General features: G+C 36.1%; 2 protein-coding genes across 4 annotated transcripts in view; both read right to left on the bottom strand.

The window, feature by feature from the left end:
• Nucleotides 1-12,733, bottom strand: part of LOC131033204 (ATP phosphoribosyltransferase 2, chloroplastic) — a 115,933-nt gene extending 103,200 nt beyond the window's left edge. The window contains exons 1-3 of one of the 3 annotated variants that reach the window (XM_057964364.2): nt 12,611-12,733; nt 10,543-10,661; nt 10,069-10,128 (exon numbers count right to left, since the gene is read on the bottom strand). In XM_057964364.2, the coding sequence (XP_057820347.2) occupies nt 10,069-10,128; nt 10,543-10,572 (90 nt within the window). In that variant the 5' untranslated portion in view covers nt 10,573-10,661; nt 12,611-12,733. Of the gene's footprint in view, nt 1-10,068; nt 10,129-10,542; nt 10,662-12,077; nt 12,523-12,610 lie in introns of those variants that run through there. The other 2 variants (XM_057964362.2, XM_057964363.2) reach the window with 2 other exon arrangements.
• An 11,150-nt stretch (nt 12,734-23,883) lies between these two features.
• On the bottom strand, nt 23,884-26,039 carry LOC131876772 (uncharacterized). The gene is made up of 5 exons (XM_059222249.1): nt 25,892-26,039; nt 25,766-25,836; nt 25,224-25,643; nt 24,391-24,555; nt 23,884-24,282 (listed from the first exon to the last, which is right to left on the bottom strand). Exons 1-5 carry the CDS (start codon nt 26,037-26,039, stop codon nt 23,884-23,886), a joined length of 1,203 nt encoding a protein of 400 aa, XP_059078232.1.
• Nucleotides 26,040-26,613: the final 574 nt, after the last annotated feature.

Raw genomic sequence — 26,613 nt, 5'->3', positions numbered from 1 at the left:
ATTACATTGCAAGGGTGAGGACCGATAGGAAGCAAGGGTAGGTGCCTCGAAGTTTGTGCCGCCTTCGGTAAATTAGGTACATTGAATCTGGACATGCGGAGGTGGACCAATCCGACTGGAGAAATGATGATGGGATGCCACCTTGCTTGACACTTGTAACTTGGTTGATGTTGAATTTGATGATGCTGAGAAGCTAACTTTAATTAACTCTTCTGAAACTATCCGCTTCTTCAACGAACCCTTGCATTGACCTTATTTGATTCTCCTCTATCTTTGACGTGCTAGATGGATAGTGTACCTTTCCTTGAAATGTTGGCATCGCCTTTCTTTGTCATCTTGTGGTTCCTTAGTGTGGCGAAGTGAAGGTTCTGGAGGTAGCTAGCGAATTGGTCGTCCTTGATGATGCTGGGCTGGAAGAGGTCGTCCCTGATGATGCTGGATTGGAAGAGGTTGTCCTTGATGATGCTGGACTAGTTTTCTCCATCTGCAAAATAAACCAAAAGGTGATTAAGTACATATGACATGTTCATTTCAACAAAGCATTTTCCACCCTAAACCATCAACAAGAAGACTTTTAAAATAAAGCTCGCTCAAAATCCTTCCCAGGGACATGCCCTATAAGAATTTCACCCTGGACCCTTTGGAAGGGTCAGGAGCGAAATTTGTTGTTTTGCCCAATTTAGACCTCTTTTCAACATTATCTCACAACTAGCTCTTCGCCTGGCCCAAACAAGGTGAAAAATAGGAGTTTCCAAGGATTTCGCCCTGGACCCTTTGGAAGGGTCAGGAGCGAAATTCCTTCTTTAGGTCAAAACTCACCTTTGTTTCATTTACAATCTCTTCTAAGGCAATCTCTAAGGTCTATTCACCTTAATCACTGACTTGGCTCAACATTATCTTGAAGAAATAATGACATTTTGTGAATTTCACTCTAGACCCTTTGGAAGGGTCAGGAACGAAATTCACTTTTTAGGCTTAATTTTCCATCACTTTGTAGTCTTAAACCTCCTCTCCAAGGCAAACATGCATCCAAGTCTCCTCAACTATGCCTCAAAAATCCAAAACTTGGCCATATGAAGGAGCAAAATAGAGGAAAAGGTGGATTTCGCTCTGGACCCTTTGGAAGGGTCAGGAGCGAAATTCATGCTTTAGACAAAATCCACACTTTCAAACATCTCAAATCACTTCCTAAGGCAAGAATATGTCAATTTGCCCTTACCATGCCCAAGGAAATCAAGGTTTCCAGTGCAAACAAGGAGAAAAAAGGTGTCTAGGGAGAATTTCGCTCTGGACCCTTTGGAAGGGTCAGGAGCGAAATTCATGCTTTAGACAAAATCCACACTTTCAAACATCTCAAATCACTTCCTAAGGCAAGAATATGTCAATTTGCCCTTACCATGCCCAAGGAAATCAAGGTTTCTAGTGCAAACAAGGAGAAAAAAGGTGTCTGGGGAGAATTTCGCTCTGGACCCTTTGGAAGGGTCAAGAGGCTCAAATCTTATTTCGGCTCAAATCTTGATTTCATTTCTCACATTTCTTCATCCAAACAAGTGGTTTGCCCTCAATAATACCTGGGAATGAGTTAGTTCTAAGTTTGGATCAAACTAGAATGTCTCATGGAGAATTTCACTCTGGACTTTTTGGAAGGGTCAGGAGCGAAATTCGCTTTGGACCCTTTGGAAGGGTCAGCAGCGAAATTTGACATTTTGGTCTCTCCGTCAGGATTCATGTATGGAATATAACATTTAAGTATAAGTTCCTTATACTTTAAGTTATATTCCATATATACTATCAGGATGTTTGAGAGTGGTTTCGGACCTCCAGGAGTTATAATGCAAAATCTAGTTTTTGGAGGATTCTTCAATTTTCCAGACTTAGTCAAATTTCAGGATCAGGATGACATTCCAGACAGCCAAATTTCAAGGCATTTGAAGATCAGGATGACATTCCAGACTTCATCACTCACCAACTTGACCTAGCTCAGACCTTCAAGGATGATACTCACTCACCAAGGAAGGCACAATTAGCAACAAGAGCAAAACCAGGCCCTAAGGAAGACCTCAAAGAAACCCTAATTCTGGAGCCCTGTGGACTCACCCTGGCTCAAACAGAGCCTGCCATCCTAGTGATCCCCCTGGCGACACTCAAAATGCCAAAGGCTAACAAACAAAACCCTAAAAAACCTAGAAAAACAAACCCCAGAAAGAAAAAAGTAGGGGTCCCCATTTATAATGGGGCGATGTGTGAATACGTCACAACATCATTCAATATTCTATCCCTAATTTTTTCTGCCCTCTCAGTGCTATTCTGCTTCTATATAGTCCAATTGGTGTTGATCATCATATTGCATAGTGCCACTCTAACTTTCACAAGTCGTCTTAAGACGATTGTGTTTGATGCAAAACGGGTCTCAGCAACCTATAACACAAATTATTGAATTAATGCCAAATGATTAAAGAATAAAGCCAAAATTTAAAGAAGAATACACAATATAGCTTACACAATGATATTATGAACATTGAAAATTAAAAAAATTCAGAAAATGTAAAATTAAATTACTATTTCACTTACCTTCAATAGCTCCAAATTCGAATAGGTTCTAAAAATCCCTTGAGACAAGTGGTGGTTTGTGATGAACATCTGGATGTCCTCAACCTCTTCATACACATCTCTGATCCATTTTATTTTTTGCCCAATCCTTTGTAGCATAAGATTGAGTGAATGTACCGCACAAGGTGTCCAAAAAATGTGATCATAGCGTTGCTCAACCAACAAACCAGCAGCTCTACAATTTTTTGCATTGCTCATTATGACTTGGACAACATTGCGGGGTCCCATAGACTCAATGGCAGAGATGATAATTTCTGCAATAAATTGGCCATCTTTTATTTGGCCCTCACAATCCACAGCTTTTAAAAACATTGCCCCTTTAGGGGACACCGCTATGACATTGATCAAGGGACGGTTTTTAGCATCTTTCTACCCATCTGAAACAATTGTTACACCTGTCTCAACCCATGAATCCCTTATGGGTTTCAATGCATCTTCAACCCTCTTCACCTCTTTCTCCAATAATGTTCCACGTACCTTCTTATAACCGGGGCCCTTATACCCTCTTGGAGCCTCATTAACACTTTATCATTTGCTTTCAATATGGGGAGCAAACAACATTGAAAGACAACCCATTTGCATAAATGCACCTTACTATATCTTCGTCAGCATTGTCTCTACTCTCATTTTGGAATGCGGTTTCTAAAGGCCCCTTTGTTCTTTTACGTGTCAAGGGTGGTTCACTTTGAGGTTCATTTGTGGCAAAGAAGGGGTGGTCTTCTACTACAATACTGGGATTAGAAGGGCCTTGCATTCCCTTTCTTTTCTTTGATGCGGTTTGGTTCAATCTACGGGCTTCTCTCTCTTCTGCCGCCTCATGCTCCCTAATATATTTCATCACTGTCTCATCTGGTATAGGTTTACCATCTTTTCCAGAGCATTTTTTGATGCCTCTTCCTTTTATTCCACACAAATGGCCTACCACCCGATAATATGAACTATTACGTTCAATATCACATCCATGGCATCTCCAACGGAATCCCCCACCTCCCGGAAGTTGTTTTATAATGTCAACATATTTCCATAAGGGAGAATTTGGATCATTTCTTTGTTTTGCAATTATTTGTTCATTGCCAATGGAGGAAGATGTAGATGCCATTCTAGTTCCTATGGCAAGAAATAATATAAACATATTCAAAAACAAAAACTAAATAATGAAAAAAAATTCAAGTTTCATGTTTGACAATTTGTGAAACAAAAATAGTTGGAAAAAAATGTTAAAAAAACCTACCTCTTGCAGCCAATGGAAGCTTGAAAATGTATGGAAATGATGCTGCAACACTTGTTGAAGCTTCAAAAATCAATCTTCAACTCCTCTTTGATCTTGGAAGCCAAATTTTGTTCACCCCTTCTTCAACCTGCTCTCATAAAACTTTTGTTTGCAACACAAATGAGGTGAAATGAGTGAATATAATGTTTTAGAAGTCACTTTTAGGGTATAAGTTTCACTTTTTAGAAGGCAAAATTCAAAAAAAAATTAAACTTGGCCTATTTTTTGCCTTTATGAGCCGCCCAGCCTCCCGGGTTCGACTGGGTTCGACCAGGGGCGAACCACCTCTGGGTTTTTCGAACCCTAGTCAAACCTAGTTCGAACTGGACCCGAACCACGGACCCGGTTGAACCAGGACCCGTACCAGGGGGGCCCAGGGGCGAACCCGGTAACCTAGGTAATCTTTATCTTTTGGGAAAGCAAGCAAAAACTCTGCCAAATTTGCAGCAAAGAAGTCTTTGAGCTTTTATGTGTAAATTGAAGAATTGAAAGGAATAGAAGAAAATTGCTCAAGCTTTGAGTCTTTGTGCTGCATTCTTGAGTTTGTGTTCCATATTTCCTTTCTTGCAAGTGTTTCTTTGAGAACTTAATCGAATCTGATTTGCAGTCTTTGAGCTGCAAGTATTGAAGATTAATTTAGATAAAGTAGAAGTTCTATTGGAAAAAGCTGTAAGACTTTGTTCTTACACTTGTTCTTAACAGAATTTAGAAGTAGATTTTGTGAGAAATAGTTGAGTCTTTGAGCTTGTACTACTTCCCACTATTTTATATAGGAAAGAATAAGATATTCCAATCTTTGAGCTGTTATAATTTGTTCTTGATAGCATTAGTATAGAAAAGGGTAGATAGGACTTCACATAATCAAGTCTTTGAGCTTGATATCGCTGTCCCATCCGAAGGAAGTGACGGAAGTCTTTGAGTTTTCAGGAAACTTCATTTCCTTTCTCTCCTTTCATTTCGAAAGTTGTTACTGTTGTTTTATATCAAATCGCTATCACTTTTTTGTGAAAGAAAAGGATATTGTCTTTCTTGAAAGAAGAAGAAAGATTGTTGTCCCATCCTATTTTATTTTTAAAGTTGTAGTTAGATAGGGGGAGCCTTCCCTTAATTAGGAGAGTTTTACTCACATGCTGTGGTTGAAACCAAAATTTTGTATATTTCCCCAAGTGTACAAAATTTTCAACCAACACATAAAAATGGAGTTAGATGCCAAGATACTGAAGACCTCATCAAGGTGTTGTATATGTGCCTCCCAAGTGCTAATGTAGACTAAAATGTCATCAAAGAAAACCAACAAAAAAAATTGCAACTGCTTGTTGAATACATGGTTCGTGCAAGACTGAAAATTAGTTGGAGCACTTGATAACTCAAAGGGCATTACCAATTACCCAAGATATCGATAGTGGCACCTAAAAGTTGTTTTGTGCACATCTTTCTCCCAAACCCGAATCTAATGGTATCTAGAACGAAGATCTATCTTGGCGAAATAGACCGCTCCATGTAGCTCATCCATCAACTCATCAATACGTGGAATTACGGAATATGATACTTGTTCTTGATGGACTTCTTATTTAGTGCATGATAAGCAATGCACATCCTCATAGTACAATCCTTCTTCACCAAGACAATAGAAGAAGCGAAGGGACTAGAACCAAGCCGTATATGTCCTACATCTAACAACTCTCGAATAGTCTTCTCAATCTCCTCCTTGAATTGTCTAGGATGATGTTAGGGATCTGTAACAACTAGCTTGCTATCCACAAGCTCAATAACATGCTCAAAACCACAATTTGGAGGTAGAACATTAGGTAGATCTGAAAACACAACACTATGCTTGTCCAACAAGCCTTGTATGTCAACATGATATCCATGTTGTCCCGTATCAGTAACTTAGCTTAAATGAAACACTACACTACCCACTTAGCCTCTACATGCCCAAAACTCTTTCCATCCTCCTAGCTGAAATGACTCTAGGAGCATCTGAAGATAAGCCCCGTAATACCACCTTTTGACCATCCACTGTGAAACTCAAATACATAGTCTTTAAGTGCGTGACATATGAACTTATAGAATGCAACCAATGAACACCCAACACAACATTGGTCTCATTAATGTCGACCATATAAAAGTCATCAAAAAGGGTGTAATTACCAAAATCACACTCAATTGTGGAGCACAATTAACACAATTTAAAATCGAACCACTTGTCCACACACGGAAACCATCATGCTCCTCAACTTGCGAACTCTGCCTCTTCACATAGGACAAGTCAATGTAGTCGTGGGTAGCCCCACTATCAATTAGCACAACAACTCGTTGTCCTTGCATAACGCCCCTTACTCTAAAGGCATTATAATGAGTGGTAGTGATGGTTGCAATCGCACCATCCATCTATGCCAAATCATCTTGATGCTCATTTGTGCCTATCTCCCCATCCATCTGCTCATGCTTCTCATCAAGAACATCTGTCTCCTCCAACTCATCATCACTAGGTTCCTCAAAGACCCCAATCGCCCAATGTTCACGATAGTTGAAGCAAAGCCTCTTTCGTCTCAACTCATCCCTCGAATCATGAGATGCGCCACCAATTGGCCTAGAAATCTCACTCGTTCGCTGAGTAGACTCTAGTTTCTTGTCCTTCCTCTATGGAAAACTCTGTGATAAGGGTCTCTGTGGAAACTTGCTAGGAAATCTAGCTTGTGGTGTAGATAGATCCATGTTCCTTGCACACTTAATAGCATGCAATAAGGATGGTAGATCAAAAACTTTGAACCAACCCCTAAGAGTTTTTGACAAACCCTCTATGAACCAAAAAATCAACCTCCTCTTGGTCACATCAAAAACCATTATCGACAACCGTTGAAACTTTGAAATGTATGCATCAAGTGTCCCAACCTATTTCAATTGAGCCAACTCTCTAGAGTGTGCCTCTGAACCCTTGTGGTCAAACCACTCTATTAGTGTAGTGCAAAACTGATCATAAGAAACTATAGCACCATGACCTTGTGTCATTAAACCATGATAACACCACTCATGTGTCGCTCCTTCAAGGTGAATGATAGCAAATTTGATGGCCTCAATCTCCATTTGATTCAAGACAAGGTAAGTATCCAGTTTCTAAATCCATGCTCTAGTTGTACCCTTGGATGATCCATCAAAACTCGGGAAGGATAGACATCCCAACCTTTTCTACAGCCCATAATTTTGCTTCCCTTAATTCCACTATTTCTTCTTTGTCTTTGTGCATTTGGTGACCTCCAAGTAGTCTCTAAAAGAGATAGCTGACTGAAAAACTGCCCCCAAACCTTGATACTTAGCCAAAATTTCAGCATATTCATTGTCCTCCATGGGCTCCTCATGTATAGTCTCATCCTCCTGTATAAAGGTAGACATGAAAGGTCTGGATTGTGATGAACCCGAAGTGTTGGTAGTAGAGTGTTCATCGTTTTCTGCAACTTTGTCCTCTCTCTCCACATGAACAAAATTTCTTCCATTTGTTGTGTTATGAGCCATCTAACTTAAATAAAGATTGGTGTTTTGTAATTGCCTTAACTTTTTTGCAAAAATTTGTTTTGCCTCCTCTTCACTTGTTGATGGTGGTTGATCACTGCCAGCCATTATTCCCTTTTGTTTTTTCAAGTTACGAAACAGGAGACCAAGACTTGCAGCTCTAGCACCACTATAACATCCCCAAATAGGGATAATAGAAAAACATCTCCAAAAATAGGGCACAGAAAATCTAAAATTTTATTTGGAGATAAGAAATCCTTCAACAAACTTAGATTTATATTCAGATTATTGATCTGATTTTACTGCTAATATTAATAAATTTATGAGTATAGAAAAGTATAGAAAAGTTATAAGATGATTAGAAATATGCAGATTTAGACACAAACACCTCAGAAATTTCTTCAAAGCCTAGTTGTCCTTGCCAAAACTCCTAGAAAACCAGCGCTAGGTCTGTCCCACTTGTCCTTTTCTGTTGCTATCTTCAATGGTGCTCAGAAATATGAAGACACATTGCTGTAAATTATCCAAATTTGAACCTGTAGCTTTGAATCTCACCAAATTGGCCTCCAAACCCAATAGAGAATTGTAGCCTTGGAAATGATGTGCTAGGGCATCACAGACCAGATCCCTTCCACAGAAACATACCCTTTTGACTAGGGGGAGCCCATATGTCTCTCCAAAATCAGGGATACTCAAAGGTTTCAGACCTTAAGCCAAAGATTGCAGCAACAATAGATAAAAGACTAACAACATAATGAGCTCCAAAAGAACCCTAGAATGTGTTGAAGATGTAGCTTCAGTCGGAATCCTAAATACCGACTCTGTAGATCAAATGTGTAAGTGGCCTATCGGCCTTACACATTTGATCAATCAATTAATCTTATTAAACTATTTAGATTTCTTTTATAGCTATACTTCATCGTATTTCATTCATGTCGATTCATTTGGCAAGTAGTATGATCAGTTCGATTATCAATTTGTGTTACAAGATTGATTCTTGTTATTATTGATTTCACCTAACTGATTCTATCGATCATATCATTAAGTTAATATTAGTTAATATTACTGCTGTTAATTATACGAACCAAACTATTGTATATCGGGTCAGATAGATATTCCAATTACTATTGTATATCAGGTCAGATAGATATTCCAATTACCATTGTATATCAGCTTATTTATATATACCGATTAATATTGTCTATCGGTTTAGTTTTATATAACCCGATCACTGTTGTATCGGTTTAGTTATGTTTCCGATTACTATAATGAATTTGTTTATAGTCATTGGGCTCTTGGTGAAGAGTCGTGTCTCCCTCGTGGCTCTTATACTTATATACATTCATTTTGAAACGATATATTACTGAATAAAAAAAAAGGAACAAGTTGATATAAAGTATAGAGAAGAGTCGGCAAATATAATAGCGATATTATAATTGTCTATAGTCCGTAAGGTAGACGACTAAGGAATAGTCGACACTGAATCCTACTGTCGGTGAGGGCATAGTTAGAGTTGATTGTCTATCTGTGCTGTCCAACAAGAGATAGCAGTAAATAAAGGCAATTGAATATAGCAGTAAAGATATATATATATATATATATATATATATAGAGTCCGTACATATCAGTATTGATTGATGTCTTAAATACTGATATTAATCAGTACTTGAACATTGATCTTTTGGAAATCATTCTAAGTTAAATTAGACAAATTTAAATGTACACTTATCTACAAATCTGATCAAAATTAACAGAATGTTATATAATGACTCCCAAAAGAATGATTTAACATCAGCCCTTGATCCACTACCAGCTCAATCCAATGCTCCACATAAATTCCCTAAAAATGAGCCAATAGGCTCCTTGAAATCCCATGCCCCCTTGGCCTTTTCAGCAAATGCTTACAAAAATCACTTAAAGTACATGTCACAACATTAAACTTAAAAAGGGGGGCAACTTAAGTATTTAGGCTAGGAATCACTTAAGTTGCATAAAAAGATGTGCCCACAACTTAAGATAGAATAGAATACAAGCAAAAGACTCCACACTTAATAAAACTCTACGCGTTCTTCCTCTTGGGTAATCTAAGGAAAGGACACCCAATGCATTGTTAAGCCTCATGACTTGAGTTGGGCCATCACATGTGTTCATCAAATGTTCAGTTATTTGGAATCAATGTTTTAAGCAGTAAAGGAATACAAGAGGATGAGATATTCATCATTCCATATATGATATGCATGCCGTTGCTGCAAATGAAAGAACAGATGTATATCAATCTATCCCCATCTATAAAAATGAGAAAATTGCACTAACAGTAATAAGTATCTATATTTATCTATCAAAAAGCAGCTTTAAGTTCAAAGTGCTTATAAATGACTATTCATGATAAACAGAATTAATATAGAAATGTCTACTTCACTATTCCCAAAACCTCTCCTTTCAAGTAAAACTCAAGTTTTGTTACAAAGGCAGTATTAATTATGTGCAAGTTAAACTACATACATTCCTAATGCAAAAGCTCCTTGCCAGAAAATATCAATTCAAAACAAAATGGTGTCATAGTTCAAATTCCCACAAAAACTCCTTAACTATTCTAAATATTCCTATCCTCTTACATAGATTTGGTTTAAAAGCTCAAATTCAGAATTCTAATGTGGCAACGATATTTACATACTTACCCCTGGGACATGTGCAACATACTGTCGAGGATTAGCCTGTCTAATTCCAAGCTGACAATCCTGTCGAAAAAGTAAACAAAATAAATGTTCTTGTCTAAAAATTACTTCACGGGAGTTATTCATTACCATGGTGGGGATCACCCCAGTACATCGAACATAACAAGATGCCTGATATACCCGTTAAAAAAGAATATAGTGTAAACAGGTTCCAAAATAGAGACCAGGAAGTGATAAATTCCATAAAAGATGAATATTAAATAGTCTACAAACTAAGTTATTAAGCATGTTTTGCAACTTTGTTCATGATACGATGGTGATCAAAGCAAAGAGATCTTAACAATCCTCAACGCAAGACATAAATCAGAATAAGTATATGAGATCGAAAGAGAGAATCAATTAAGAATTCAAGCCTCTACAAAATTTTGTAATATTTGCAATTTTGCATTAAATGAGCATGTATAATTTCTTGTATACCTTAAGCAAAGCCAAGATCTCTTCAGCCATTCGACCTTTGCTGGGCAAGCCTAACCGAACCACACTTCGATGTACAGCAATGCCATCCACATTTCCATGGAAGAACTTGCTTTCTCCTCCTATTCCCCACAGCATAAGCATTTACTAATCATAAGTTAAATTTGTAGGCTACAAATTATGAGGAAAAGCAATTCACAATCAGTAATTTTTATAAACATCTGTCGAAAAAAAACTTCAAGTTTTAAAGTTTAAGGGATTGTTCTTATGTGCTAATTTAAGCTGGTGTAGAACAACAAGCTGTAACCATAAAATCACCTTTACCTTTTCTTGAATTTATTAGAACATGAAGTAACTTCAAAATCTTAAGAATGTGACAAAGTTATTCAAGCTTGAAGAGTGAAGTTGTATATGGACTATGAGTAATAGAAGGTGCAGTTTCAAATCCGCTAGCTAATTTATACGTGGATAATGAATATAGCAAGAGTAGCCCATTGGATTTATGTCACACAATTTTGAAGAGGTTTAAAAAAGAAAATGAAGTTTTAGATGAAATAAAATATGCAACAATTACTTAAATGTATGTTTTAGTAACAGTAAAGATATAAAGATTTTTGTTCCAGGTAAGTTTTACAAATTTATGTGAGAAAAGGTTATGATATATTTAATATTATTTATGATCATCCACAAGAGATCCATATAGAGTAAAATATTTCTTGAATAACAAAAATAAAGGCTAACTCACATCACCTTCCGTCTAAAATAGATAGGCAGAAGAGAAGAATGAATATTTTTAATGAAGAGTGGAGATTTTTAATACATTTAAGAGACTAAACAGCCTATAAGATCTTAAGCTGAAAACAACAATTAAAAAAAAGAAAAGAGAGTTTGATAGGTGGGATAAATCTAGATAAACACTAACTAAAATGGTTGAATCCGGCTTGTTTAGCCGGGGTAAGCCTGGATAGACAGTTGGGCGTGCTTCATGATCCCAAAAAGGGGCCATTCCTATATTTTCCACAGGGCATCTGCAAATATTTTAGTTCAAGATTACGGTGAATTAAGAGGTTATCACGTTAATGTCTGATTGAATACATACAAGCTTAAGGTTACTAATAAAAATTTAGGGACTGTCAACAGCAAACATTTGTAAATTTTGTGTCCTACTACCTTTTTCCCCTGAAAATCCACTGTTGCGAGTATCAAGAGGAAAAGATTATTATTTTATAAGAATGTGATTGGACAGAGGCTTACATCATGAACCAGTGCTAAAACCTCCTCCTTGCCTTTGGTAGGCCATTTCTTAAACAATAACTAGTTCTCAATTTAAACTGTAGTTATGATAGTCCTAGAGGAAAAAGATTATTGATGCAAGTGTGTCCACAAATGTTGGAAAACAATACCCACAATGAACTTTAGAAAATGTTATTGCTACCAGAAAATGATGAGAACAATGATACAGAAATTCATCTTAAAAATCTTGTACTGCAACTACAACCACAGATCTCATTAACATTGCCAAAGAAAAAATGGGGTACCTGTGCGAATTTCTAGTTGGGTGGAAAAGGAAGTCGTAGAGCAGTGGCATCGCACACAAATAAGCGAAGAAGAAGAGTATTTGAGTTTCTTATAAGATCGCAGGCCTTGTTCAACACTGCCATTAAATTTAGTTTTGGGTGAAGAATGAGAAAATAAATTGCTGAGAGCCATGCTTCGCTGTTTCCTTAGTTTTTTCTTTAATCTTGGCAAACAATAGAAATTGTCACATTTATTTCAGTGGCCATCATTGAACATTTACTGCACTGTACCAATTCCGTGTGTGCACAGCATTTTTCATAGGGCATATGCCGATTTTAATTTTAGCATCTACCCCAACCTTCTCCCAAAGGTCAACAATGTTCAATGCTCTGTAATTATTTTTAAGTTCGTCTATTTGTATTAAATTCATTGAAGCAACAGATGTTCCCAGAAACGTGTTAAATAAACACACGGGCAAGATCGACAAAATTATGTACATATTGTGCAGGCTTTAAAACTTTTTCTTTTTGAAGAAAATCGACAAAGTATGTACCTAATTTGCAGGCTTACATAAAGTTTCAGAGGTGTACACACATTTTATATTGTCGTTTCTGACTATTTTGTGGGCTCTTCAAGAGATGGACAGACTCCACTGTAATTTTTTAACTGCGGATGGGCATTTTTATATTACTCCAGGGAAATTTTGAAAGTGGAGGGAAAAGGATTTAATAGTGTTTATATTTTATATTAGGATTTCTTTAATAATAAAGTACAGTCTCGTTATTATTTAAATATGAAAAATATTAATAAAGGTATAATAGAATATTAGTGGCTAACATCTAATTAATTGTTTTAGTTTAATTTCACTTGAGAATATTATTTGTTTTATTAAAAAAAACTAATTCAAGTTTCATGTTGGATATAAGTTAATATAATTCATTGTAGATAAAGATATGTATTAAAATATTATATTTTTGTCATTATATTAAATAATTGTACTTTCTATATTGTATGCAACTCTTTTGTTCAAAAGCATATAACATTATTGTCAATATCATATTGAGTATTTCAAATTAAATATGTATAATAATTTAAAAAATGTGATATTATATAACTTTTGGTTCTAAATGAAACATGCAGTAGTTTTTTAATGTTCAATATATGTTCCCACTTTGTCATATATAAAATCTTGATTTCTAATATATCTTTTTTTCTACAAATTATGTCTAATAAATTTCATTTTTTGAAACCTTGACTACCAATAAATGTAGTCTAAATAACATAAGGCTAGTCAAATGATGTATGAATGGCATTTAATACAAATTTCAATTATAGAAAAATGGACTCCCTCTCAATCCACACCAATCTTTTTAAGGCAAAAAAAAATTAAGTCCCTAGATCAATCAAATAAGAAAAAAATTATACTAATATAATGTATTCAACCTAGGGAAAAAAATAATAGAGATTTTTTCTATCATGAAGATGTCTACAAACACAATCAAAAGCAAAAGATATTCTCATTTTTTGGACATGCCTTTGATGCATATTTTATTTTGCAAGTTTTGGAGATGTTCAATGTGAGAAACAAAGTGTTTTCTTGAAAATCTTATATTACACATAGTAGTGGTCTGCAACACAATCTTACTTTTCCAAAATTGGGGACTCTCATTTTATTCTATTTTTATTTTTATTTTTATTTGACTTTTGTATTTTGATCTAGCAATGTCATGTTCAGAGTGCGTTATTTTCATTTTGTTTGATTCGATGTTGATTTCATTTGTTTAAGATCTAAAAAAATTGCAAATGTGTTGAAGTAAACTTGTTGAAATATCTCAATATTCATGAACTTGATAGCAAGTGTAAATTTTGAGTTTCATAAAAATAAAAAATAATAATCCTAAAATCAAACTTGCTTTTCGTCAAATTTTAAACTTTGATTATATTTTTGCAAGTTCGAAAAATGTTTTGGAACTTGATCACTCACATTCCGTTCACATGTAAATATTCATGTTTGGACACTGAACCTTGAGCATTTATCATATCAATTATTGAACCCCAACTTCTTGTAAATTAGACTTCATGCTCCAATTTAAATGTACATGTAATTTTCCCACAAAACTTTGAAACCTAAAATTTTGTTGCTTTAGATTTTCTAGTCAAAGATGTAAATATTGCAAATCCTTATTCAAACCCAAAACCCCAGGTTGGTGGGTATTAATGTTTAAATGTGTGGATCAATATTAAAACCTCAAGCCCTTCATCTCCCCTTATTTGTTTTATTCTACATTTCATTGTGTGAATTTGAATTGTTTTTAGCTTGTTCAATCTTTTTCAACCATTCACATTTCAAATTTGAGTAGTTTATCTAGGCATGTTTGGGATTTGACACTTTTTCAAGTTTTTCTTCTTTGTTTCTCTTCCATACTTTTTTATGAATTAGAACTTGTATGGCTTCAATTTTGCATTTTTGTTAATCCATTCTCAATTATTGATCCATTTTTTTATATGATATTATAATTTTATTTCATGATTAATGGGTGACGTTGATCAAGAAATAAAAATGTAGTTCAGCTTGTGTGCTCATTGTTTATTATTCAAATTCATATGTAAATCCTATTCTTATATTCATTTGTTAAATTATACTTATTTTTTTCTTTCTAATCTTATTCAATAATTAGAAAATTAGGTTTCACCCTAAAATTTATAACTATGTAGGCTTGTTAATTGACCTTGAACACCAAAAAACTTTCATCTCAAAGTTTTAAACTCAAAGATAAATACATGTAATAATGACTATGAAGTCCAAAGTCCTTCCTTTTTGAGCTTCGAGGTTGAAAATGTGTACATGTCATATTTGAATCTTAAAAGGAAGCAAAGGTACAAAATACAATTCCTACACTAATTCGTGAGAAGAGGTATGAGCAAAAAATTACATTAATCATACAGTATAAGGAAATAAACATAAAATCAATATACCATGTAGCATAATGATTTACATGGGAAACAATCAATGTTCCATAGAGTTTCTTGACGGGGGGATCAGGGGACCAAGGGACTAAGTTTGGGGACAGGGGAGTGGGGGTCGACAAGGAGACGACAATAGGGGGATGATGAGGGGATGACAGTGGGGGTGCGATGCTGATATACATATAGTACTTGAAAATCTAGTTATAACAAGATACGTAAGGAATGAGTATAAGAACTGTAAATGAAACTTTGCCACACAATGTAAAGTTTACACTAATAAACATTAAAAACATGAAAATGATTGAATTGAAAATTTAAAATTTGAACATTAACAATGGTGGATAGAGTTTTGTAACTTTGGGAGCAAAGTGCAAACCAATAATAAGTATAAGAATTGCAAATGAAACTTTGTCATACTAAGTGAAATTTAAAGTTTTAAACTAATAAACATTAAAAAACATGGAAATGATTGCATAAACAATAAGAATTGTGGGTGGAGGTTTGGGGTCAAGGGGCAGTGCCCCTTGCAAGGGTCTTGATTGTGGTTTTGACTATGAATATGTAGAAATTTACAACAAGGGATATGTATTATGTAGATTTGTATGATCACGGTTCATCATTGGCCTATTAATTTCTTAGACTTATAGTTTTATGGGGGTTTGGGAACAACACCAAAATGAGGTTGAAGGTAGCACCCTATGTGGGGGTTTATGGTAAGAGAGAGATATATAAAGAGATAGGTCTAGATCTTGGGGGGGAGAGAAGAGAGTTAGATAGAGAGAAGTAGATGGACGGGAGAGAGGAAGAGTGATAGGGAGAAAGATAGATCTGGAGTTTGGGAGAGATAAAGAAAATGAGATAGAGAGAGTGAGAGAATGTTGATATTAGCTTGTTGATTATTGAAATTTGACTAAGTCTAAAAATTTATAAATATTCTAAAGCCTAGAATTTGCATTATAACTCCTAGAGATCTTAAACCACTCTCAAACATACTGCCAATCTATACATGAAATATAACTTAAAGTATTGACTTGTACTTAAATTATATTTTATGTATATATTTTGATGAATAGAATGAGACTAACTTGAAGACAAGGATTCCATTTTTACAACTTTTTCATTATTTTTTGCTTTAGTGCGATGTTTTGTAAGTGGGAGCTATGGGAGACTCTTGAGAGTCCCTAATATGGCAAGGGGGCTCCTAGGACATCCCTATCACCTTGGTGATTTCTCAACGGTTATGGTTGTTCAACGACAGGAGGTCTCCACTTTGTCCTTGCATCCCAAGGGCATCCCCATCCTAGAAACAAGGCGAAAAGGGGGGACGTGTTCCTGTGGTACACTAGAAAAAAAACTTTAGAGAGGAAAATCCCACACTCCAAAGCAACTCAATGTATTATTCACTAATCAAAAGTTACAATACACTTACAAAGACTAATCATTTATAAGAGCATCACCAACTAGAGATCTGGATTAAATCTAGAAAAGTAATAGTACCTTAAAAATAACTATCAAAACCTCAAACTCAAGTATCTAATAAACAGGGGAAGTTATAAATGAAACTATGAAATGATAAATAGGTAACCATAAGTTAAAGCACCCAAAATATGTACCCCAATCCCTAGTTAAAAATTCAATTCACAGTTCCCAAGATGAGTCCACAAGTTAAAATATAACATATTTCATCCACCTACCATAATCTTTTCATAATCAACTGACTAACTTAGGTGCTTCATTTTGGCTCCATTATTTATTTCAAATATTTCAAGTATGATGTGTCATAACACACATCATAAGTTAGTCAACAAGTGTAACTCCCTCGTATAGCTCTTTTATTTGTCATGGATATTTTTACATGTCTAATGTGGAAGGCCCAATTTTTGGAGGTTGTAACCACGACGGCTTCATTGACTAGGCAATATTATATAACATGCATTCATATTGGGGGGTTTTATATCCCCCAAAAAATGGGTAAAATATATTGCCTATCGGTGAAAACAGGGGGGTTTAATTCCGACTATGAAAAAATACAATATTTGGTGAAAATAGGGGGGCTTTTAATTCAGGCTATGTATTGGGAGGGGGTGACAAAAAAGGAGTTTAGGGCAATATTTTTTGAAAATAGGGGGATTCTTTAATATGCCATGAACGCACATGCTATAACCCAGTTTCACTAAGTGAAGCCCCTTTTTCTAGCTATAAAACACAAAGAGATCTATGTGTTAGGCATCAAGGAGTTTCCTAACAGTATCCTTTATTGTGAGCAAGGTCGAGACACCTTTATCAATATTATCCTTCTCTTTAGGTTCTTCATGGACTTCTAGTTAAACCCTCTCAGTATTTAGGGGTACTTGAACCGCATCTTTCTTTTCATCCTTCTATGATGCAGAAGCACCGAAGTCTAGTTCAAACTAGCACCTTGGATTTGATCTTGGTGAGACATCGATCCCAGTATTGGCCTGGTATTGGTGTGCTCTTACCGGTCAGTTTTGCAGTGTATGGAATCGGGTTGCGAGTGATTTTCATAACTTACGAATTGTGGAGCAATGTTGTTTTGGGCCTTGTCTGATGTTCCCGGAGGACCGTGTGAAGTTTTATGCACTTGGAAGTTGTTCTTGGTGATTTGGTCCAACGTGTTATCATTTGCATGTTTCATCATGAACTAGTTGGTCTTTGGCCGACTTGATTGAGTTGTTATTCTTGCGAATGGTATAAAGGGGAAGTTTAGTGATCCATTTCAAGACGGAGGACAAAGGTCCGAGAAAGAAGAGATCAAGTGAAGATGTAGTTTCCGAAGAGATTCTGGTTCGGGGGGATTGAAGTCTTGATCAGTGCAAACTGTTACCGGAGATCTATTTATCGAGCAGAAGATCTACGGATCTTAGATTTGTGTTGCATGGATTGTTTTGTAATCCTGGGCTACGGTCCAGCATGTGTAGCCGCTTAAGGCTTATGTAAATCTTTGAATGATTGTAATGATGGATTTATTTGTTACCAGTTATATTGTGTGTTGCTTCTATCGGTTAAGGATGCTTACCGGTTAAACCTTGTTAACTGTTACCGGTTGCTAATATCTTGCATGGTGTTTTGTGTTAAGTTGGTATATTGTATGGAGTTTTATGTTATGAGCTGCAAGGCGAGGATGTCCTTCATTGGATCTTCCTACCTTGACTGCAACTTGACCCAGTCAAGGGAGGAGATCCAATGAAGGACATCTATGCCTTGTAATTCATTCTATGACTATGATCTTATGGAAGAAGGTGTAACTTCTCTAAATTTAACACTTCTACTATACAATTTTCTTTTTAGCCACATGATCCCTATATTATACCCTTTCATACCAACATTATAGTCAATGAAGATACATTTTACAACCATGTTCTCCAACCTAGACCGCCTCTCCCTAGGCATATGTGCACATGCCTTGCTACCAAAGACTTGAAGATGTATCAATGAAGATATTTTCCTTAACCACACCTTCATATGTATTTTCTCGACAAGAGTTGATGTATGAGACCTATTCACCAAGTAACAAGTTATGGCAACTACCTCTACCTAAAATGTTTATTCCAAGACAAATTTACTAAGCATATTCTTATCCCTCTCTAAAAATACATTCTAATGGGTACATAACAAAATATCTTATGCTCATTTATTCTATGAAACATAAAATATTTCCAAAACTACTAAATAAAACATTAGTTTTGTAAAACGTCAAAATTTTAATCTTCTAGCTAGTTTGATAATCTACAAGAGCCTTAAACTCTTTAAAATAACTAAAGATTTTAAATTTAGTTTGAAGTAAATATACCCATGTTCTTCAATTATAGTTATCAATAAAATATACATAATACATAGATTTATAAATCAAAGTAACGTTAACAAGTCCAAATACATCATAATGGATTAAGACTATTGTCTTATATGATTTATGAAAACTAGACTAAAATTGAATGCAAACTTCTATTTTTCATATATGCAATTCTCGCATAAATCAAATTTAAGATTACAATCATTTAACCTCTCAACAAGATTTTTAATTCACCAAGCCCCTCAAACCCTTCGCAACTATGTATCTCATCCTCTTGTGTCAAAGATGGTATCTTCTTAGCTAGTGGTTGAGACTCCAGATTAAAACATGACCACTAAAAGTAGTTTTAGTAATTATCTTTGTTACTAGTTCCAAGAATGAGGATGTATTTTTTGTATATATTTTTACTACAAAAATAGAAAATGCATTACACATAACTATGCATGCATATAGCTAAAATAGAGTACATATGCAAACACCCTTAGTAAACATCATAGCCTTTCTCAACATCTTACACTAGGCTCCATTTGAGAATACAACCTACATATCCAAATCATCAAGTTTACTTACAAAAGTAGGTTATGTGGAAAAATAGGGATATGTAATACACCATTGTGTTGGGAAAATGGTTTTGTATACCTTGCATGATAATGTTTCATTTTTGTATTATTTTATTATTATGTGAGATGGACATGGAATTATATTGTAATATCATATTGTATTGTTGCACCTAGGATCACCTAGATGGACATGCAACTTGTAGAGATTCCCTTGGAATATTCTTGTAACCACTTGATGAGTTGTATTGATGATAAACTTATAAGGCATTGAGAGGGGGGGGTGAATAAGTGAAAACAAAAACAATAACACAAATCTAATCACCACTTTTAACAACTTGAAACTTAACAAGCATGCAAGGAAAATAATCACATAAGTTAACACCCAATAAAACATGCACCACATGACACAATATTTTTCATGTGGAAACCCAAATGGGAAAAACCACAGTGGGAATTGGTACCCACAAAATTTGCACTCTTTCAGAATGTGCCCTGTTAAAGGCCTAGCTCGGTTAGGAGCTTTACAACAATGCTCGGTTAAGAGCAGACCCTGTTAGGAGTCACCCGGTCAAGGGATTTACAACTTATCCATGTTAGGAGCTTTACCCTATTAGGAGCTTTACGTTGTTAGGAGTAACCTCGCTAGAGGATTTAAACTCAAATTAATGAGCTACCTGATTAAGAGATTTACACATTCGAGCCTATTAGGACCTACCTGGTTAAGGGATTTAGATTGTTGCAACTATTAGGAAACAACAAGTAGTTGATCTACATATAGCACCTTTGTGCCTGATAATATATGCTTTATTTTTGCTTCAAACATCGACTAGACATCAATACAGAGCTTCACCTTTCACTGCACAATCAAACTCTCATTCTAGATCCTTCATCTGATACATCATCACACAATATTCATCCTTTTATAAATAGCTCTGCTAAGTCGGCAAACAACCATGGAACAATTTCCTAGGTTCAATGTATCTAGTCAATCTTGCTCAATGTGCTTTACTTATGTCGGCCACAAACAAAAATAAAACATTAAGTCTACGAGTTTATCAATCTAAGTGCCTCTGCTCTACTGGTTAACTGTTCTTCTTGATTGACTGCTTAGTACATCATAACTTGCTCCAAACTTCAAATTTGTTGATGCGGCACCGGTCATAGACTCCTGCCAATGTCATGAACATACATTTTAAACCGCAACACTTAACTCTTCACCGATCGTCTGTATCGGTCGCTTGATCGTAGCACTGTCCCTGTTTATCGGTTTGTTGTCCTGTTTACAGGTTCACTGTTTCCTCTACCAGTTGGTCTAAATGAATCATATGACTGACAAAACATGGATGCCATCAATGACAACACAATACAATTCAACAATTACAGCTCAAACATTAGCATCAAGTTAACAATCTCCCCCTTTGGTATTGATGGCAACACTTAGGAAATTTTTTGTCTAAGTGTCACATTACAAAAATTATGTCTCATGACTCAAATATATAACATGACTCCCCCTTAGCAATTGCATGCTATTACAAAATTTTGACTCATACTACTTGTTAGAGTTATCTTGTATTAGCTAATAATTATTTATTTAATTATTAGTCTATTAAACTCTACGCTTAAGCTAAACTTAGGCATTTAATAAATATTGTAGGTATTTAATAAAAATACATATTATCCCTTTAGGTTTTCTTTAGGGTTGAATATCTTTAGGGTTTCTATTATCCTTTTATAAGGACTGTATTGTACTTGTTCATTAAATCGATTCCCTTTCTAAATGATAATCTTCTTCTTCAGAGCATTTATGCTTTTTTGCTTTATGTGACTCCATTATTCTCTTGTGACAGGTATTTCCATCCAGGTGTTCTTGGGATCTCTGAAGTTGTATTTCCTCAACTTCTTCATGGTATCAGAGCTTCAGATCTGCAACTATCTATTCTTGTTTTGAGAATTTTTGTGTTGGAAGTAGATCTGGGGTTTCAGGAAGTTTTTTTTTGTACTTAGGGATAGGCCTTTTTTTCTTAGCACTTTGGGCCTAAACGGACCTCACCATCGTGCTCAGAAGTACCAAAAACCCCTATAGTCATATAAAACTTGCCTAGTTTTGACTCCTGAGCATCTGAGGGTAATTTTTCTCCAAAACCAAGTCGTACGGCCCTAGCACGCAAATCGAGAAAAAAATCTTGCCTTTTTACGGCATACAGGCTGATTTTTTTATTTTTTTAATTAAAAAAATCAAAAAATCAAAGGCGAAAAGGGTTTCAAAAAAAATTAAAAAATAATTTTTTTTTTTGGTTTTCGTAGGGTCCATACCTGACAGTCTGACAGTCGTATGGAAGACCGGACCTGTCAATCCAGATCCCTATCAGCCCCGCCCTTCGGCCCCAGCCCTGCCCCACCAGCCCTCCTGCCACCCGTCGGCCCCCCGCCAACCCCGTCGGCTAGCTCTGTCGCCGCCTGACCCCGCCACCGCCGCCCCGCCTCACCAGCTTCGCCACTGCTCGACCCCACCACTGCCGCTGCTCGACCACCTCCTCCGCAGCCCCGCCACTCTGCCACTCCTCCCCGAAGCACCGCTCGTACGCCACCACCTCCTGGTTTCACCATCAGACCACCACCCTCTTGCCTTTTTGAGGGGGGGTTCATTTTTTGGCCATATCTTGAGCATCCGGAGTCATTTTTTGGAAAACAAATAGGTGTTGGAAATTTGGTTCCAAGTTGGACCTCATGGTGTTAGATTTTTTTTTGAATCTACTATTTGACTGTACTTTGTTCCAGTCAAAGTCGGGCCTCTTTTTTGCACTTTTGGGGTCGTAGATTGGGCAAACGGACTCCGTTTTTCAAAAACGAATAGGCGTTGGAAAGCTCTTAGCATGCTCTATTTAGATATGTGATATTTTTCTCATAATTTTCATCAGGTACATGAGATATCAGTTTGAATTTGTTTTGCTTATGCACTACTTCCTTCTCATCAGTATGTACTAGGGTTTGGATTTATCTATTGTGGGAGGGTGTTTTTTCTCACTTTTTATCATTTATATCAGAAATAAAGAACACCAAAACTCTCAAAACAAACAAACCCTTCTGCATCTTTTGTCTATTTAGAAAGATCACATAATAAAAAAACCAACAAGCAGGTGCAAGTGCAGAGTTTTGTTTTCATGGCAGATCCTTCAGTTAAGTTGTTGACTTCACACAACTATCACACTTGGAAGCCCCACATCATGAGGCTTCTCTAGGCACGAGGGTTGTGGTCTTATTTGGATGAGGTTCAACCTATATTGCAACGTCCTTATGAACTTCTTCAGCACAGAAACAAGATGGATGAGGCCATGGGTTTGCTCTCTTTGCATGTCTTCGACGGTCTTCTGTTTCACCTTGATGAGTTACTCATTGCTCAGGCTATGTGGTTGAAGTTTGAGTCTCTCTTCGAGAGGATTAATGAGATTCAGGCATTAAAAATTGAGGCAGAGTTGGTTTCTTTGTCACCTGATTCCTTTCCCACCATTGAGGATTTTTGAACAAGTTCAAGACTACTAGATCTGTTCTTCAGGGATGTGGCAAGATCAAGATAGACACAGAGTGCATTCACTTGATTCTTTCAAATCTTCGGGGTCACTTTCTATTTTTTGCTTCTGCTTTCTACTCCACCATGGATGGCTTGGGTGCTCATTTCACCATGCCTACCTTTGATGTCTTTTGTGAGCGTTTGTCTCATGAGCAGTCTCATCTTTCTTAGTTGGATAGGCTCCTATGGGATTGTATTACAAAATTTTGACTCATACTATTACTCCCCCTTTGACAACAATGACAAAGGTAAGCAAATACATGAAAAGATAAATGCAATATATATCAAAATTTGTATTACCAAATATATAGGAGTTCAAAATGTTTTACAATGTCATCTTATGAAATACATCTGCAAAACTAGACTTCAAAAGTGTCAAATCATTGTGCCAAGTCTCCAAAAGTGTCCCTGTGATCTCAATATATGTCTGGATCTAAGATGCAACCTCCTCCATGGCATCAAGTGTGCTCATCTCTGGTGTAGCCAAAATTTCTTGAGTCTCCTTGTAGCCTCTTTGCAAAATCTCTATCTTAGGGACTAATAATGTCTGCAACTCCTGCAGTGAAGTTGTCATTTTCACCTGCTCAGCCTCATAAGCCTTAAGCCTCTATTGTAATGCAATTACCGATCTACCAAAATTGATTGTTGAATCATTTGAGGGGTTAAATAATTCACTCAAAACTTTTAGCTCATGTTGAGCTTCCTACCTCTTCTTCTCAAGATCGTCACAAAATAATGAAAAGTTTGCAACAGTGGAAAGGATTTTATCTCCAGTCTATAAAGCTTCCTTTATTAGGTCTATGTTCAGTAAGACCCACCCTATCTCTGTCAATAGCCTTCATCAATTGTTCAATTATTCTCTTCTCATATTCCTTTTCCACATTCTTAATTGTAGCTTCCTTCAAGATTTTCATTTGATCTCATGTTGTTGTGACCAGTTGCTCCAGTTTGTCAATAGGATTAGAAAGACTGTCTATATCAGTCTCTGGTAATATACTAGATAGAATATCAACAACATTTTGAATAGTGTGTGCTTCTTTTCTCCGAGCCTTCATAATCTTCTTTTGTGCCTTAGATTGCATGGCAGATGCAATCTCCATCAGCTCCGTTGGACTCAACATGTCCATGTTAATCGGTCCTTGTATAGATACAATGTCATCCTCCTCATTATCATCAACAATTTTCTTTGATTTAAGTGACTGGGGAGTCACTTTTTGTTCTTGCTCTTCCTTCTGTTTTTCTTCCTCCTTTTGTTTCTCTGTGTCCTTCTCATGCTCCTCTCCTTTCTCTTCAACTTTCTCCTCTTCCTTCTCCTTGTCCTTCACCCGTGGTGCAGTAGTTTCAACATCTTATGTTTATGTAACTATCGATGGCTCTTGTGTATCTTACTGTTCTGGTTGCTCAGTGTTTTGTACATTATCATTCACCAATGGCTCAATCATTTCTTCATCAGTGTTTTCTTCATCTTTATTCTCTTCTTTTGTGTTTTTTTCACCTGTACCGGTTGAAGTAGCTCCTGATAACACAATCTCTTCATCAGGAATAATGATTGGATCTTTCTTAGTGCTTGTGTCAGCAAAAACAATCTCATCCTGTATAATGTCATCAATGTTCAAATTGTCAGGGAAATATTCTCCCTTTAATCTCTCTAGTTCCTCATCTTATTTAGGAATAAGTCCTAAAAACTTCTTCAAATTTTGCTCAGTTTCAACATGTACAGACTAAGATTCACCAATTAACAATCTTGTCAACCTTTTCTTTGTAAGAAATAATGCCCTTGACTTAGAGATAATTTCTTGAATATCTTCCCTAGAGGTTTTCGGTTGTAGATGCATCAATACAAATTCTATCAATTCTTTGTCCTACTTTATAGCAGTTTTCCATCTTGCCTCCAATTTATTTTACAAAGAATCAAGAATCAAGCCTTGTAATTCTATCAATGCTTTACTATACTTATTCATGAACCAAACAATAGTATCTTCTATTTTTATTGTCTCATCTTCACCAAAATTTTTATAATGTCTCTTTACATCAGTCAAAATACCATACTTTCTTATTTTCTCCAAAATCCTTCAAGTAAAGTGAGTTTACTTACCAGTGGTTTCACAGATTTCACAGTAGGAGATCCAACCACTTTGGATTTCTTCCCACTGGCTCTTAATTCTTTTTGTCCACCTTCAAATTTAGTTTATTCTTCCTCAACAGTTTCAAGTGTCCTTTGTGCTTGTTGTTTCTTCCTTTTCCTGTATACTTCTTTCACCTTGGATGCTTCAGGCTTATCTTCCTTAGGTTTCCTTCTAATCTGGATCTTAGGAGTAGGAGGGGGCTTCTCCTTCACCATTTTACTCCTTGTTTGTCTACCAGTGTTGGTATCGGTTGGGGCACTAGAGGATTCAACCTTCCTCACTTCAAACTTAGCTCTAGCCTCTACAATTGCCTCTTTTGTAAATCCATGTTTAACTGCAAATTTCTCAGCTTCTTTTCTACCCTTCTTGGTTGTTACTAGTTTAGCCAACTCAAAATGTACCTCTATTGATTTATCTTTAAATGTTCCAAACCTAGATACATTGGAATCTATCGGTTTGGATAAGAGGTCTTCAACATAAATAATCAAGATATCTTCTCCTACCTCATACCCCATAAGCATAACCAATGAATTCATTGGGTCTACAGCCTCCATCTGACAGGTATCAGTATCAACCATAAAAAAGATAGAGTCCTCATACCTTTTCACCACCTATGTCGCCATCCTTTCTCTGTCATGCATTTTCTTCTGGAAATCCTTAAAGTATCCCAGATAACCTTTGTAAACTTATTACCAAGCATCTTGATATGCATGGATGTCGGTGTATCATCAGACCATTGTATTTCACCTATATTGGGAAACAAGTTATGAAAATAGAAAAAAAAAACCAATGATCAACTGACCATACTTGAATCTTTGTCGTTTGTCCTTCTTGATAGATTCAAGATTCAACACCAATTTAGCTCTCAAAGCTTCTTCAAGATCAAAGTCAATATTGTCCTTCAACATCCGATAAGTTGTATGGATAGCAGCTCCGGGAATGCTATTCATTTTGCTCGAGTGGTAAACTGTAACTGATGACCATAGACTCAAACTTTACTTATGGATCATCAATATTGTTCACAGTCATTGCACGACCATACCATTTAGAGTTAGTCAATTAAATCACTTCATCCTTCAGGAATGATCTTAAATTAGAAACTTCACCGGTTGCAAACAATCCAGTGACAACATGAATAGCCTCCTTAGTAATCTTGTGCAATCTATCCAACCATATAAATTGGTCATGAACTCTTCTCAAAACACATCTAACATGCTCCTCTTCAAAATCATAAAGAAAGTTCCAAGCATGATGAAAACCTTTATCGGTAACCTCCTAAATTGATCTTTCAAAAATCCTTGCTATTCACACAGTTTCTGGTATTGATCGTAAATAGCAAATGCCCCCAAATCCTCCAATTTGCAGTGAATGTAAGATCTAATATCTTCAACATGCAAAACACCATAGGGTACGCTGGATAGGGCTCTAGTAGGATCGGTTTATGTCAACTTCTATGGAGGCCTCTTAAACTCCGGTCAAGGCCTTACAGATACATCAACAATATGCAGTGCAAAAAATCAAACA

This window comes from Cryptomeria japonica, chromosome 6, assembly GCF_030272615.1.
Source record: "Cryptomeria japonica chromosome 6, Sugi_1.0, whole genome shotgun sequence".
Lineage (NCBI taxonomy): Eukaryota > Viridiplantae > Streptophyta > Pinopsida > Cupressales > Cupressaceae > Cryptomeria > Cryptomeria japonica.
This window is presented reverse-complemented; position numbering and strand designations above follow the sequence as displayed.